This window comes from Brassica oleracea, chromosome C9 (genome assembly GCF_000695525.1).
Source record: "Brassica oleracea var. oleracea cultivar TO1000 chromosome C9, BOL, whole genome shotgun sequence".
NCBI lineage: Eukaryota > Viridiplantae > Streptophyta > Magnoliopsida > Brassicales > Brassicaceae > Brassica > Brassica oleracea.
This window is the reverse complement of record NC_027756.1, coordinates 27,083,442-27,100,663: the sequence shown is the minus strand read 5'-3', so window position 1 is coordinate 27,100,663 and position 17,222 is coordinate 27,083,442. Positions and strand designations below refer to the sequence as shown.

Genomic DNA, 17,222 nt, shown 5'->3' with positions numbered 1-17,222 from the left:
ATCCAGGTAATCCAAACCTCAGAGAACCCCATCTTTCGCATAACTGCCGCAATGAACGACCACTCCATTTTGTCATATGCCTTATTCATATCCGTCTTAATGGCCATCATTTTGTTTCTTCCGCTTGGTTTAGTTATTAGGGTATGAAACATTTCTTGGGCAATCATAATATTGTCTGAAATTTTTCTCCCATCAACAAAGGCTGACTGAGTTTCTGAAATTCTATTTGGTAGAACTTTTTTTAAATCTCTGGCATAAGACCTTAGAGATAATTTTGTAGCTGATGTTACATAAGCTGATGGGTCGAAATTGGGACATCTCATTGGGATTGTTCGTTTTTGGGATGAGGCAGATATTAGTATCATTCAATCCACTTGCCATCGATCCATCAAAACGAAATTGATTAACCATATGAGTTAAATCATCTTTTACAATATCCCAGAACTTCTGATAAAAGAGAGCTGTCATCCCATCTGGTCCAGGAGCCTTTTCTGGATGCATCGCAAAAAATGCTAATTTGACTTCCCATTCAGTTACCGGAGCTGTAAGATCACTATTTATCAACCCAGTAATCGATGTGGATACTTCTGAAAGCGCATCTGCTATATCTTCTGGGTTGGAGGATTCAAAGATCTGCCTAAAGTAACTAGTAGCAATGGCTACCAATCCTTCTTCGTCCTCAACAACATTTCCATTTGCATCTCTAAGCTGTATGATCTTATTCCTAGCTCTCCTCTGCTTTATCAATGCATGAAAAAATTTTGTGTTTCTATCGCCTTCCCTCAACCAAAAGACTCGACTCTTTTGCTTCCAGAACATCTCTTCTGTCTTAAGAGCATCAGAGAGTTCCTTCACGGCTTCTGCTATTTCCTCAGTTGTCGCATCATCATTCGAATACAGCCCATCAACTTTCTCTTTAAGTTCCTCCACTAGTTTCTCTGAGTTCAAATTATACTCCCTCCTCCAGTGGCTCAAGGCTTTACGACAACTAGAAATATGCACCATAATATTTGCGTCGGGTGGGAGATCTGGAGATTTCCATACATCCTGAATTACTTGTCTCAGTTCCTCATTGTCCAGCCACCTTTTGTCAAATTTGAATTTCTTCGATTTTCTTATAGGTCTTGTGAGAATATCTGCTAGGATCGGCCGATGATCTGAACCCCATAGCCTCATATATTTTACAGCAGAATGAGAGAATTTCTTGTGCCAATCTTCATTTCTAACAGCTCTGTCGAGACGACATCTAACAGTTGATCCTCCCGCTCTCTTTCCCACCCATGATAGCATGTTCCCAGTAAATGGAAACTCTAGCATACCACAATCGCTAAACATCTGTCTAAAAGGTAGAAACGAGCTATCAGGGTGTTGTCTTCCTCCTTCTTTTTCATTATGACCTGTGATTTCATTAAAATTTCCTATCATAAACCAAGATCCATTTCTTGTTGTTGAGAAACGCGTAAGACGTTCCCAAACTTGTTTTCTTTGTTCTTGTACATAGTCTCCATAAACGAACGTCATAAAGACTTTTATTCCATCAATAACTGGCTCAATGTCAATCATTCTGTTATTCGAAAATAAAACATTAACTTGAAATTCATCCGTAAAAAGCAAAGCTAAACCTCCGCTGAGTCCAAGTGGCTCAACGGTAAATAAATGATCAAATCCTAAGTCGCCCTGAATGTTTTGCAACAACAGCCTTCTATTCTTCGTCTCAGAAAGGAACACAAGTCTTGGGCGATGCTTCTGACACATCTCTGTGAGGCGTCGAACTGTGAGGTCGCTCCCAACCCCTCGATAGTTCCAACTGATCGTCCTCATGGATGATGATTGGATGGGTTTTTGGAACCCATCGAACCACCATTCTTGTTTTCAGTTACTCTTTCCTTCTTTTTGCTGTTCCGATGCTGTCGTATCCTCTCAGGAACTATTGACCCAGGAGGCATAGCTGATCATGGTCTTGAAGATCCTCGACGAAGGAACTTTTCTTTTTTTGATTGAATGCCCAATGGGACATTCCTTCTATTACTACTCCTTGCGGACTTGCTTCCTTTTTTAAGCTCCTAAGTAGTTGAAGATGTAGCCAAAGTATAAGTATGCACATCTTCCATTGCAATAAGATCCTCTCCCAATAAATCATCTTCCTGCGCTTCACACTCCATCATACTGCCATCATTATTCCGATCCACTAACTCCATATCATTCAGAGCTCCAATAATTTGTTCATTCTCAAAACCATTTGCCTCCACTTGCAAACTAGAGGGAGAGAATGTGAGTGACCTTGGCGTACACTTGGCTCGGATAGTAACGTTGTCACCTTGAGCTGAAGTGACTCTGGATGGAGTTACAATGGTGCTCGCTAAACGTTTAGCTTTCTATACACCACCACTCTCTCGCTACAAGAAAAAAATTTAATTTCTGACCTCTAATTTCGTTAGGAAGTGGTCAGAAACACCCTAATTTGACCACTTTTTGACCACATAAGACCGTCAAAATACTCCATCAGAAAATGAATATGGTTAAAAAAATGGTCAGAAAATTTTGACCATATTATATGGACATAAATTTCGTCAGAAAACATATGTTACAAAATGGTCATAAATACTTGTCTATTTTCTGATTACTTTTGACCACTTGTTTATGTTGACTTTCTAACTATTTTAATATTTTATAAGGCTATCAATGTAACTAATTATAATAACATTATGGATATAGTAAAATTTAATGAAATTGAATAAATTTGAATTAAAGTTATCTGAAAAAAAAAAAGAAATTTGGCATGATAAAAAACATACAAAAAAGTAACTCCACTCAAGAAAGAACTACACTTTGAACTGGTTGTTCTCAAATCCCAGACTCACTTCTACACAAGACACCAACAACTAACTTCTCGGTCGAAACACTGGTCTTTCTATATCCCTCTATCTCTATCTACACACATAGCCTTGTTTAACTTCTTTTGCAGTTGCTGTTTCCTTCCCTTCGTATGATCTCTATGTACATATACTCTGGGACAACAACCCAAGTTTGGATGTTGAATATGGACTTTCTGGAAATACACAAAGGAAATAGTTTGCATCTTGAATAATACTGTCGCATAAACAACAAAAAAAATCAATAAAAAAAAATTTACCAGGAACTCATCGCTAGGGGATATACTGGTCTCACTGATCTCTGGTTCTGAAGTTCCAGCTGGCTTTAGGTCATCAACTCCTATCCATTGACCTGTCACAAGGAAAAATAAACTGAATTAGCAAAGAAGAAAAAGATCAAGGAGAGAAATAGAAAAAGAAAAAAAAAGAGAAGAGAATGAGAAGAGGTTTGATGCGGCAGCTTGATAAGAAAACTGAATTTAAGAAAATGAAGAAAGAAGATTTGATATCTAGGTTAAATTAGAAACATTGTCAAAAAATGGTAAGGATGTTTTCAAATTTTTTTGACCACTTAATGACTATACTTAATGGTAAAAAATTTTAACCAATTTCTGACCATTTTTCCTATTCATCACAAAGTGGACAAATTAAGGTCACAATTATTTTTGACCATTGTTGTTGGTTACAAATGTGGTCAAATTTTCTGACCACTTATTGACGATATATTTTGGTTAAATATTTCTAACCAATTTTGGACCATTTTTGTTATTCATTAGAAAATGGACAAAATGAGATCACAATTATTTTTGACCATTTTTGTTGGACATAAATATGGTCAAAATGTGATATGTTTTCTTGTAGTGTCTCCTTACTCCCATTAGAATCGTCATTTCCCTGACCAGCCATTGAGCTTGTGGGATGTTCATATGGAACAATGCGATCCTCTGCCATCTGAGAAGCACCACCACAGTCACTTCTCACCTCCTTCCTTGGCTTATTTCTATAATAGTTTTATGTTGTCTTATAATATGAAAATATTTACCATTATATAAATTGATAACCGGTAAATAGTTGACTGACTATCAGAATCTACATGTGACTAAAAAATTGGCTTATCCACATGTGAATATCTTCAAAACAAATTTGAAGTCATTCTACTTCCTCTCCACATTTATCTCAAGTTGTGAACTCACATTCAATTGTCGATCTGGCCAACAAAGTTGGTTGTAAGATTTCTAAGACATTGCTGCACCACCAAGTGTAAAAACATATCCACTTTTGTGGATTTTGATCTTTACAGTCGGAAATCCAGTTAGCATCATTTTATCCTTTTAAAACATTCAGTTATTTACCACAGGCTTAGTACATAACTTTTAGTATAGCATCACTACTTTAATAATCTAGTTATAGCTTTCTAGTGTATATGATTTGGATTACTTGTGTAGTGACTAAATACATTAACTACATGTGATAGATCAGGGCTAATGCAGTTTGTTAAGTACATTAGACTTCTGATTACATGAGTATACTCCAATTATGACACCGCTTCACTTATATTTTTAATCAGGTGAAGGTTCAAGTATATGAGAGTTTTTGAATTCCCATTTTGAGTAGATTTTGAATATTTCAAGTATCATTTCAACATAATGAATTTAAGACAATATGATTCCTTGATTTTTTTTTAGTGATTTAATCCCTATAATGACATACATTAATTCCATATATTTCATATCAAACTTGCAACCCTAAATATTTTTAATTTGACTGATCATGTCTTTATTACTTTCAATTGAGCATTTGATCAACATACAAATAATGCAAATGTATCTGTGAAGAGTAATTTTGATGTATATGAACGTAGCACACTCATAAAGTTGAACTGTTTGACATCATAAGATGAACATGGCCAAAACATCCATGCCATTATTTTAGAATTTATTTTAGTTTGTATAATGACTTAACAAGTCTGTAGACTTTTCTTGTTATGGGACAACAAACCTTTTAGATTTTTTCATATAAATCTCCACTGCTCAATTACCATATAGAAAGGAAGTTTTAAAATCTATTTGATTGACTTTTAGATCTTGTAGTGCTACCCATCAACATTATGATTACATTTATTTTTGTTACCGGAGAGTAGGTTTGATATCACTTAAATTATCCTAAAAAGTGATTTTACTCTCTCAAATAAAAAGTTCAATTGTAGTACTTAGGGATCGAATTCACGTAGACTCTAGGATTACACAATAAATTTGTAGTTTTCAAATTAAAACTAGATGGTTATGATTAAAGCAGTAAATAAAACTAAGGGTTTGGTGAACAAGATAATTGTTCAGGTGATTGGTTTGAAAATCAACTTACACCCTAAGGCTTTTAATATCATGTACGATTTTTTGATAATATAGTTTGTTTTGCTATTACCGCTTCTATCGACGAATGTGCGCCTGGTGTAAATATTGCCCCAATGAAATTTCTTGATTCATTTTTAAGAAGAAAAAATACCAAGAAATTGTCACCATAACTCATTTTATATAACTAGATTCATGTTTATATAATTTTATATCATCAAATGATGTGCCGTAAGTATTTTTCTCTTTCGTTTGAGGTGACTGCATCTATTTCTTCACGAGTTCATTTTGGATTTATCTTCTTTTTTTTTCTGAAAATGTGACCACAAAGATGCATTTCTTGTTTCATGATTTATTAATATGGATATACAAAATCACAAACCAATAAGAACCACTATTGTATATATATCCACTAGTAAAAATCTTCCGCATAGCCACGGTAGTACCAGTGTAAAATTGTACGTGGTTTATTTGAAAAAATCATTGTTTAGCCACGGTTAGCCACAATTTTTTTAAAAGCCACGATTATTCTTTTATAGCCACGATTCAGTCACTAAATAATCATGGTTATTTTAGTAGCCACGATTTAGCTACGAAATAACAGTGGCTAATCGTTAGCCACGACTCAGCCACTTTATTTTTGTGGCTATTTAGTTTTTCTATACCCTAAACCCTAAACTTCAAAATTAAATTATATATCCTATATACTAAAACCAAAATACAAATATAACATCTTTTCAAACTTTAAATATAAATGTTAAATTTAAATTCTAAATATAAATTTCTTTAAAATCCATTATAAATCTTAAACCTAAACCCTTAACTTAAACTTTACATACAAAAACCATAAATCTAATGTTTTCAAACCACAAACCTTATATCATAAATTAAATTACAAATATTTAAATCTAATTAAACCCAAAATTTATATATTTCAAACTCTAAAAACATTTATACTTTCAATTATTTAATCTTAACATTTACATTTAATCCTAACAAGTATACTCAAATCCTATTTCTCAAACTATAAACTCTATATTGTAAACATATATCATTAAACCATGAAGCATTATATCTTAAATTCAAAATATTGAAATTTAAATTGAAAATCTTATCAATTTTCTTTAGGTTATGCACTATAATCATAAGCTAACAACTAAATAATAAAAAGAAAAGAAATACTGAAATCTAATGCTAATTCCTAAACTAACTTCTCATTGGTCAAAAGAAGAAAGGAACGGATTACCCCCTGTTAGATCACAACCATTCATAAAGATCCATCGAACGGCCACAACTACACACGCTTTTTATTTTTATTTTTAATTTATTTTCTTCTTCCTTCTCTTCTCTCGTCTCTGATTTTTTTCTAGATCTAAGTTTCGTTTTCACACAGATCTCTCTACCGCTCACACATCTCTCCATCTCTGCTCACAGAAGAAACATCAATGCCTCTACTCACATATCTATGTTTGTCTCTTATCAGTTGTGTATGTATTTGATTTTGTTTTGATAGATGACAGAGACGGAGGTGGACTGCGACGGTAACGAAGATGGAGAGACATAGAGGGCTGAGGAAGAAGCGGAGGTGATACTGAATCTTTTTCGTATTTGCGTTTTTCAGATTTCGATTAATGTGTTTATTTTGTTTCAGATTTTTAAACTAGGAAGAAGAAGAAGGAGAGAAGACAAAGGAAGAAGAAGAAAAGCCAAGATGAAGCTTCGCTGGCTCCTTCCAGAGCCAATATTGAAGAAGATGAAGGTGGTGCGGTGGTGCGTGTATCACCGGCGACACGGGGGTGGGCTATCACCGGAGGAATGTTGCGCGTGGTTCATGGCCTGGTGCGCGTGGTGCTGTGCGAGGATATACATATATAATAAACATGTAATTTATAAGATTTTATATTTTATTAATAAATTATTTTATTTTTTATTCTTGTTTATTTTTTTTTATTTTTAATTTTAATAAAACCACGGTGAGATAGTGGCTAACCGTGGTTATTTGTTGTTCTGTTAGCCACGAAAAACAGCGTGGTAAAACCGTGGCTCGTAACCACGTTTAGCCACGGTTTTTTCAAGCCACGAGGCTATAGCCACGGTAAATTTCCAATCCATAAGCGTGGCTTATTTTTTTTGTAGCCACGTTTTTCTCTTCTATAGCCACTATATTTTTACTAGTGATCCAATGAAACTGCAATTCACATTTTTAAAACAAATTGTGACATGTTTAGGTGGTGGAATTGTGAGTTTTGCGAGACACACCCACACATTTAGGTATTTGTAAGGATGTACATACCTTTCTAACGCTCAAATGATGTTGTGTTAATTATTTAACAGTATTCTAAGGATTTAATTTGTGGTAAACAATGTTTCCCCCATATTTTTTAGGATTTAATATCACATTAATCACTTTTGAGGATTATTTTGTTTTGCTCTGCCACTATGTTAGATTCAGGTGAACACAGAGCAGTGGTTTAATGGATAATTTCATGTTCTTTGCATAACACATCAATTGTTCCATCATATTCACTTTCTCTATTACCTCTAATTATCTTTATAGTCATGTTGAGTAGGTTTTCAACTTCGATTGTGTACACATAAAGTTATTATGTCACCTGTCGTTTGAATATTCAAATTGCAACTTCTTATTGAGATTCATAAGAGTCTCCATTACATTTTAATTTGAGGTGTTGAATCTCTTCAACAAACCTGTTGATTTCCTAGGTTGAGATACAAATATATTATTTTCTTCTTGCTTACCAAGACCAAGAAAGAATTTTAGCAAACGATGTGTGCTATTTAAAACATCTTCATCATACTATTTTAAAATAAGCAAAAAAAAAATGAAGAGAATAGGTTCACTTTTATTTTTTTTAACTACTACTTTTGCAAAATAAGCTTCTCAAAAATACATTTTTGTGTTCAAACTTCTACCTAAAAATTGTTTGGTATATTCTTTTGTTCTTCTTTTCTGCCACATTATTTGGCAAAAACTTTCTATGTCTAGCAACCTTCCTTCCATCAAACAACTCATCAATTAATCAACTGAACAACTACCTTATTCACATTTATTTACTGATTATTTATTGCTTTATTATTCTATTGCCTAGCTTAATCATGACTTGTTTGAGTCTATTATGTGTCCATGCTCTCTGTAGATTCGATCCCTAAATATTACAACTGAATCTTTTATTTGAGAGAGTAAAGTCACTCCTTAGGATAATGTAATCAGATTCCGATTGACTAAAATGGTCTTTTATTGATAAGGGTTGATGGACTACAATGATACAATGAGAACGAAATATAACTTGAGAATGAGAGAGCTTGAGGTCGAGGTCGATGTGCTTGGCGTAAGTAGCTAGGGTTTCATGTGTCCTCTCTACTTTGGTCCTCCCTCGTCTTATAGCTACATGCTCTTCTGGAACCTCCTCAACTATCTAGAGATCCTCGGGATCTCGGTTTGACCGTGTCAATTTCCTCTTCTTCTTGCTAACGGGCTGGCTTCTTCGATATGAATCGAGGCTGTCTCTAGTCTTTAATCATTCTTGGCGCAATCATTAGCTGACCGAAATCAGGCCCAACAATAATCTTTACATGAAGACAGTCCAAATGGATGAACATTCTCAATTAGGATTGTCGTCCTATTGGTTCTATTCGTATAAGAAAATATTTCATGATTATTTGATTGAAATCTTTAATATATAAGTCGCTATATATATAACAAACCTTCTCAGAAATCACGTAAAGTCTTTTTAAACATTAATAGTTGTTCCCAAAAATCATCTAAGGCGTTTTTAAACTTTTAATAGTTGTTCCCAAAACTCGCCAAAATGTGTTCTCGAACATTGTTTTATCACAAATATTGTTTTTACTTCTTTTTTAGGAAAACGAGATCTCAAACCATTTAGAGACTATTGCATAAATCGTCTTCTAATACGATTCATCTTATAGATCAACACTTTTTGCACAATAGCTAAAGAGTGTTCACAATATTCAATCTGATTCATGTGATAAGCAGAGAACGGATTTATTGAGTGAAGATTGTAAAACCGCGAAAATCCTAATTGAAAATCACGAACGGAAAACATATAAAGCGACAAAATAAAGACTGAAAACGTTTAAGAAATCACAAGGAAATAGACGAATTCACGGAGTTAAGATTTGATCTCTTTCCTTAACTCAATAAATCACTTGTAATGTGTGACGGTTCATTACGATTTTTGAATCTCAGGATACAACCATGATGAAACTGTTTTGTAACACCCAAAAATAGAATCTATAAACTTTACTATTACGATATACTCTCATGACACTTTCTGTAAGATTTTTAAAATATGTGGAGTATTACAAGATAATTATTAAAATACAAGCTAATTAAAAATCACCTTTTGAGTGTGAAATGTGACCTTTCCTATGATAAGGAAGGTCATGTTGTATTTTATAAGTTACTCATGATCAACCAGACATTCACGACAAAGTAAAACACAACGGGAAAAAACTCAAAAAACTATTTATGTTGAGAATAAAGCTATATTATAGATGTAACCTTGGTTTACATCAAAGCCCGATTAGTTCAAGACATCATGGTCCCTTACCGGTCAAGTAAACTGGAGAGATATTAAAAATGAATCGTTCAAAGCTGATAAATATTACCAGCTCAGATATAGTGAACTTTTCATTTGTACTCTCAATAGTTTTTTGTCTTAAATGTTTGAGTCTTATCTAGGAAGTTAACTTTTTCGAGTTGATGTTTCAAGCAATTTGGTTGCTGGAATGACCAATACTGTTTCCGGAGAAGCAGCTTAGACATCAAGGTTTGCCAATTCCATAGCGGGGAAGGCTGCAGCAGAGGACGAGCTCTCATGTACGACTAAGACTTAGGCGTAGACGTTGGGGTTGTAATTAAGGATGAGGCTTTGGGCTGACCATTCCCAGTGTGGGAACGACGAGGAGGGAGTTTTTGGGGGGAAATTTTTCTTGACCATACCGGTGGGAGGGAGCCGACGCTTAGAGATGCAACAGTGGAGGTGAAACAAATAGATCTCAGGTTTAGAGAGAAAACGTACCAGTGCGTGCAGCGTGACTCTTTGTTTCAGTATTAATTAATCAAATAGTTTAAAGCCAAAATTTCATAAAACCGTTTTGGAGTTTCAATTTTGGTTCATTTGGGAAGAGAAATCTTAGCCATAACCCAGACAGGATTTTAAAGTTTCCAAGACGAACTAGCCCAAATTTAAGTTCGGTATAACATTGGGATAAATTTATTAAAACAGAGAAAACCAAAATCCAAACCAAGCCAACGAGATTATCTAAATGCCTTGGCATATAAAACTAAATATTAGTGACTGGTTATGTTTTTTTTTTATTGTGAATATGACTGGTTATGTTCGTATAATATTATACATATAACTTTACTATATATGGATGTGAATAGAAAAAAAAACATTACTATATATATATGTTACATCAACGATAGAGAACTACAGACAAGCTTGTATACTACATTAACATAACACAAGAACAAAAACGGTAAAACTACAGACACAACGGGCAGAGTGTAGCATCCCTGCCCCGATGTCTGAACTGGATCAGTCCAAGGTCGGACTGATCAAACGGGACAGACATGTTGGACATGTCATCTGGATAGTTCTAATCAGATTAAGATGATACTGTCTGTCCGAACATAGCAGTTGAGCTTGTTGGACTAAGCTGGACGGATTCAGAGAAGGAATCTGGTCTTGTCATCCGAGACAAGTTAGTCAATGTGTGGACTGACTTGTATACGTTCTGACGGGAACCGAGACTGAGCTGTACATGAACTGATTAGCTAAGGAGAATGGCGGGATCAGTTACAAGATTAGTTGTATTATATAAATTACATATGTATATATATATATCATTTTATGGATAAAGTATCCATGGTCGACCCGATTTGGCTGTGAACTGCTTAAATCTACCATAAAACATTAATATTATAAGTATAAATTTTCCATTGGGACTCCATCGTCCAACAAACCCATAACTGGTGTCTTTACAGCTACCATTGTTGATGTCTAGGCGCCTTTCGCAGCTGTAACCGGTCGTGAACCCCACGTTTCCAAATGCGCTGCCATATGAATAATTTATTTGTTGTTTCAGCAATAATATTAGTTTTAATGGAGTGATATATTAGATATTATTGTATCTTATGATAAATGTTTTAAAAGATTTCTGCTTATATATAGCCGGCACAACAATTCATATAAAATACATAAGATCGTCTATACACGTGTTTAGAAACCCTCTTGTTAGTTAGTGGTAATTGTCATGTCTTTAAACCAAATGAAATAAATAGATATGCCAAAATAGATTTTTGCTAACTAAAATAGATTTTTTTTCTTATCTGTTATCAAGGATTTACAAATATATACTTTTCTTTTTGATTTTTATGTTAAATTTTATTATCCTAATAAAAAAGTGTATATTTTTGGTCAATAAGAACATTTGTTATCATATATAGATATAGTTACATGCTGTATATATATAAAACAAAACAGATAATAACTATACCTGATAACTTCGAGAGTGATGTTAAGGATGTTGAAATTGAGTGGATCTCGTCGTAGATTTTGGCTTTCAGTGATTGAAATAAAAAAGACGCATATTGCCAAAAACGAAAGTTGTGACACGAAGAATCCAGTCTTCTTTCTTTTCCCTTCATTTCCAGTATGACTCTCTACCTCTTCCTTATACTTCTCTATGGTGGTCAACGGCATAAACAACGTGTATGGAGGGAGATACCTAGTGAACGCAACGACATACTTAAATATTAGACACTATTTTTTTTTTTCATTAAATGATACTACTCTATTAAAATAAAACTATTCTAAAAAAATATAATGTCAAAAATTGTTGGACCAGTTTATTAATAATTTAATATGTTTTATTTAATATTTGCTTTAATCAGTTAATATAACTTTTAAAGAAAATCACAAAGTATATTCTTTTCTTATCCTCCATTTGCTGTTGAAATTTAAATATACTGGCATCTTCATTTACATATTTTAGCATACATAATTTATGTTACAACTTTTCTTGAATTATTTTGTAAAATAATATACACATGTAACCATTATAAAAAAAACACAGTGATATACATTGTCAAGTTTCATAAAACAGTGTAGTTCAAATAAAATTTTCAAGTATAGAATATCCAAATGTACACAACATTTAGAGATCTAACACGGATTAATATCTATAAGAATATAATCTCCACAAAATTATATAACTACTTTACTAACTTTTCACATATCTTCATCGTAAATATTGTTAATTCAAATATCTAAATAATTGCAAATATATTTTAAAAATATTATTTTTGAAACTATATCCAATATGGAACACAATAATATACACTCTAAAGAAGCATCAAATTTAATATCTATAAGAATATAGTCTCCACAAAATTATATAACTACTTTACTAACTTTTAATGATATTACCAATCAATATTGAAGATAATTGTCAAATATGAACGATTCCACCATATCTTCATCGTAAATATTGTTAATTCAAATATGTTTTAAAAAATATTATTTTTGAAACTATATCCAATATGGAACACGATATACACTCTAAAGAAACATCAAATTTACTACCACCATAATTTGTTTTCTTCCTAATTTTTTATTCTTACATACTTTAGGTGATACGGAGCTGGCCTTATAAACAAGCAAATAATGGTTTCTAGTTATGGTGGTAGATTGCTAACAAAAAAAAAATAGAAAACAAATTATGGTGGTAGATTGGACTATTAGACATCCTCCACTACCTTGAAGGGAGAATCTTATACGTAAATATAATATTATTATATACATATTGTGGTTAAGGGAAAACATATTCCCTAGACTATATCTGCGAAGTGATTTTGCGTGATTTTGCCACATGTGCTCTTTACAATCAATTTTACAAAATAATTATGACATGACTACTAAAATTGATGACATGGTTTCCGGAAAAATATGACATGTTGATTTATATTTTTGGCAAACTTATTAGAATATGGTAATAATTCACATATATTACATTTAATATTGATATTTCTTTTTGGTAAATTTTTTTTAAATATGGTAATAGCTCATACATCATCTATAAAATAAATATATTCATATATAACATTTCAAATTTTGAAATATTATTATTTTTGTATAATTATAAAATTTGTATTACTAAAGCTTTCAAAAATTTAAATATCTAATCGTAAGATCATTATTTTTTTATATACAAATTTTATAAATATTGTTTATGCTAAATTTTTGATAATTATACAATGTTATATCATTTTTATTAGTTTTATACAAATTGATTTAGTATATATCAAATCTATATTAAATATTAGTAAGAAAATAGTAAAATCTATAATATTTAATAAAATTTATTTTTAAATATAAGTTAGATTAAAAAAAATTTAGTGCACATGGTGCTGAAAAAACACCTAGTACATATACTAAATCAGTAGTTTTGGGTGCACCACCCTCTCATAAGCGCATGATTAATAGACACGTGCTTGAATAATAAAATAAAGAATCACATTTTTTCCTTTTCAGTGAAAACGTATTAAAATTCATTGCCAGGAAAAGTTTGTTCCACTATATAAAAGGTGGCTAAATGATTTAATGGTAATCCAAACTATGTCAAATAATTTACAAAACATTAATAATTAATCAAAACAATCAGATTAAATTATTTATTTGCAAATTATAAAGAGAAAAAGACAAAAATAGCACTAAATCAAGTTTTTGTTCCCAAACTAGCACTCAAGGTCAAAAGTCACAAAAATAACACTTAATGTTTTATCAAAAATCACAAATTTAGGGTTTAGAGTTAAAGGGTGGGGTTTAGGATTTAGGGTTTAGGGTTTAGGGTTTAGAGTTTAGGGTTTAGAGTTTATGGTTTAGGGTTTAGGGTTTAGAGTTTGGGGTTTAGGGTTTAGAGTTGAGAAATGAGGTTTTGGGGATAAAATTTCAAATTTTGAAAAATAAAAAAAATTAAAATTTTCAAAGGATAAACTTAGAAAGGTGCTATTTTGGTCATTTTAGTTTTTTAGTGTTATTTTTGTGATATAAACTTTGAAATGTGCTATTTTGGAAATTTGCCCAATTATAAAGTATATATATATATATATATATGTGTGTGTGTGTGTCAGTGTGTGCGCGTGTGTGTGTCATATATGCAATTAAATAACAGGAATTATATTTAAAATAAGACAGAAAGATACTATTTTCGCCTCTACTATTTCGCACCCAATTGCAACATGAGATTCACATAAATAGTCATGAATATTTTTCACCTCTTAATGAGCGGTAAATATAAGGATGAAGGGAAAATTAGTCTAAAATATAGATCAGCAGATCAGAAATAAGAACACTGAAAAATTAGAAAGTGGGAATATTGGGAAAGCACAAAAATATTTAAATTATCTAATCGAACTTTTGAAAGTATTTAATAAAATAAATGAGCAATTTGTTTCGACGTATTTGTTTTGATATGTTTTTTAATCGGTCCATTTGATTCTGCTGAATCATATATATATATATATATATATAGAGAGAGAGAGAGAGAGAGAGGAGCTCACATCATGACGATGAAGAGTACCAAGATGGCCGGGGATAGCGTAGAAAGGTCAACAATGTTTTCTCCAGTGTGTCTGGAATTCACCACTTGAAACAACGAACCAACCAACTTCTCGTACGGATTCATTCCTTCAAGAGACACAGAGTTCCATTCAAAGGTGCAGAAAACAAAAAACTGTATCATCGCAAACCCTAACACCGTCAAACCAAGAAGAGCACAAAGACGAAGGGAGAGTAAATGAGAGTATCCCATTGTCTTGTGATTCTTGAGAATGTAACCAAACTCCTCGCGCTTCGTGATCTTATCAAGCCCCCATATGAGCAAAAATAAGAAACAAGGAAACAATGTGTTTCCCATGAATACTTGAGGAATTAAGAGCCAGAGAAGACCCGAGTTCTTGCGAAAGATGACCATGTTCTCTTTTGTCGGGACAAACCCGCAGTTTCCAAAAGTGGAGACCGTTGTGAAGATGGAGAAGGTAACAGGTGAGATTTCTTTGGAACTAAGAACAACCTTCGCCGTCTTAACAAAGGTTACGTACACAAGAACTAAAACGGAGCCTGCTAGGTTTGTAACAAGATGATAACCAAGAACCACCGAGTACAAATACTTAGACGCCCTTTCATTGATCTGGCTAGGACGCTTAAGATGATCTGTAATATTCTCAAGGTCGCGACGCCGATCCTCTGTCGGAGGCTTTATATTTAAGGAGCCCATAAGATGTCTAATTTTGTTATGAGGAAAGACGAAGTTGCTAAAATGAGAGAAGTAGAGATCGAGAAAAGAAGTGAAGACTTCTCCACCGAGGAACATGAGGACAGTGATGATGATCAGTTGAGTATTGGAAAAGACCTCCATGTCAATGGTGGACATGGAAGATACAGTGATTGCGGAGACTGAAGTGAAGAAGAGATCCAAGTCATGAGGACGTGAAGTGGTTCTTGGCTTTGAGACCTTGAGTGCCAAGAACCCTAAAAGCGAAAAGGAAAAGAAGTAGAAGAAGTAGATGAAGAAAGGGGAACGAAAGTTAGCAAGTTGCAAACGAATTTTTGCTAATTTTGCCAGAACTCTCTCCATTTTATTTTTATTTTAGGATCGGTTTAGGAATTTATCATGGGGCATAGGTTATATATATACTAGATGATAACCCGCGCGAATGCGCATAGTGAATTTTTTATACTAATGTTTATTCATTAATTAGATTTAACATTTTGCAATACTACAATCTTTATCGATTGAAAAATGACGAATAGAAATATTGATCTCTTAAATGTATTATCGTTATTGAAAAGTGAACGTATTACAACTCATTTTAGTTATTTTTAAGATTTCATATGCACAAAATAAAATAAAATTTTGCGGGTGACAAAATCACAAAAACCAGATATGCAATTTTGATTGTAAAATGACAAAAGGGGATTATGTTTTCTGCTCTCGATTTGTTTACTATTGAATCTCCATAAGTGATTTCATTTTTTATCTCTATAAAATTGTGTTTTCGTTTATGTTTCATTGATATGTGTTTTGTTTCTTTTTTTTTAACTTCTTCTATGAATTCGGTGAATTACATAAGTGTCAGTTTAAAAAAATAGTCATCTGTAAAAAAATAATTTCACTCCATATATATATATCTAAGAATGAAAATTTTGAAAAAAATAAATTCTATTCACAGTTTAGTGTTCAAATGTAATATAACAAGATGTTATAGAATATAAGTGCAAATTCGAAATATAAATATCTGTCTACTATATATTCATCAGTTCGGTCTAAAAATCATCTAATTATAAAACAACAACTTATTTTATTAACCTACGCTTTTGAAGGTTAGTTATTTAAGAGACGCTTCTGAGGTTTAGTTATTTAAGAGTACAATTGGGAAACTCTCATGTATCATGGAAGCCGAAGAAGCAGGATGTATTCTAGAGAGATGGATTTGTATTGTACAGACGGTTCATATCGGAGCTAATCTTATGTTTCATGAGCATAAAACATGTAGAGTTAGACTATTACTTTATTAGAGATGACATAAAAACTGAAATCGTTCGAACAAAGTATATATCCGTACCACGGTACAGTTGGCAAATGTTTTTTTTCAAAATACTTGTTGGCCGTCCTTTCCATACACTATAATTCAAGTTGAACATTTGTGATCTTCATGCTCTATTTAAAGGAGGATATTAAGAGATATATCATATTTAGTTTATTGTTAGTTAGATTGTATTCTTATTATTAGGATTATGTTCTTATATATACGATTGCTAAGAATGTTTGTAAATTTTTTGAAAGCAATAAGATAATTCTTTTCCAGAACTTTAAAATGTTTACCTAGTTTATTATTTAAGGGACACAATCACACACAAAAACTGAGTGAAACTTACATCTTGTATAAATA

General features: G+C 32.5%; 1 protein-coding gene across 1 annotated transcript; it reads right to left on the bottom strand.

Annotated features, from left to right (window-relative positions):
* Positions 1 to 10,931: 10,931 nt before the first annotated feature.
* LOC106316762 (sodium transporter HKT1-like) lies at positions 10,932 to 15,917 on the bottom strand. The gene is made up of 3 exons (XM_013754636.1): positions 14,832 to 15,917; positions 11,768 to 11,998; positions 10,932 to 11,324 (listed from the first exon to the last, which is right to left on the bottom strand). Exons 1-3 carry the CDS (start codon positions 15,905 to 15,907, stop codon positions 11,120 to 11,122), a joined length of 1,512 nt encoding a protein of 503 aa, XP_013610090.1. The 5' UTR covers positions 15,908 to 15,917; the 3' UTR covers positions 10,932 to 11,119.
* Between the last annotated feature and the right edge of the window lie 1,305 nt (positions 15,918 to 17,222).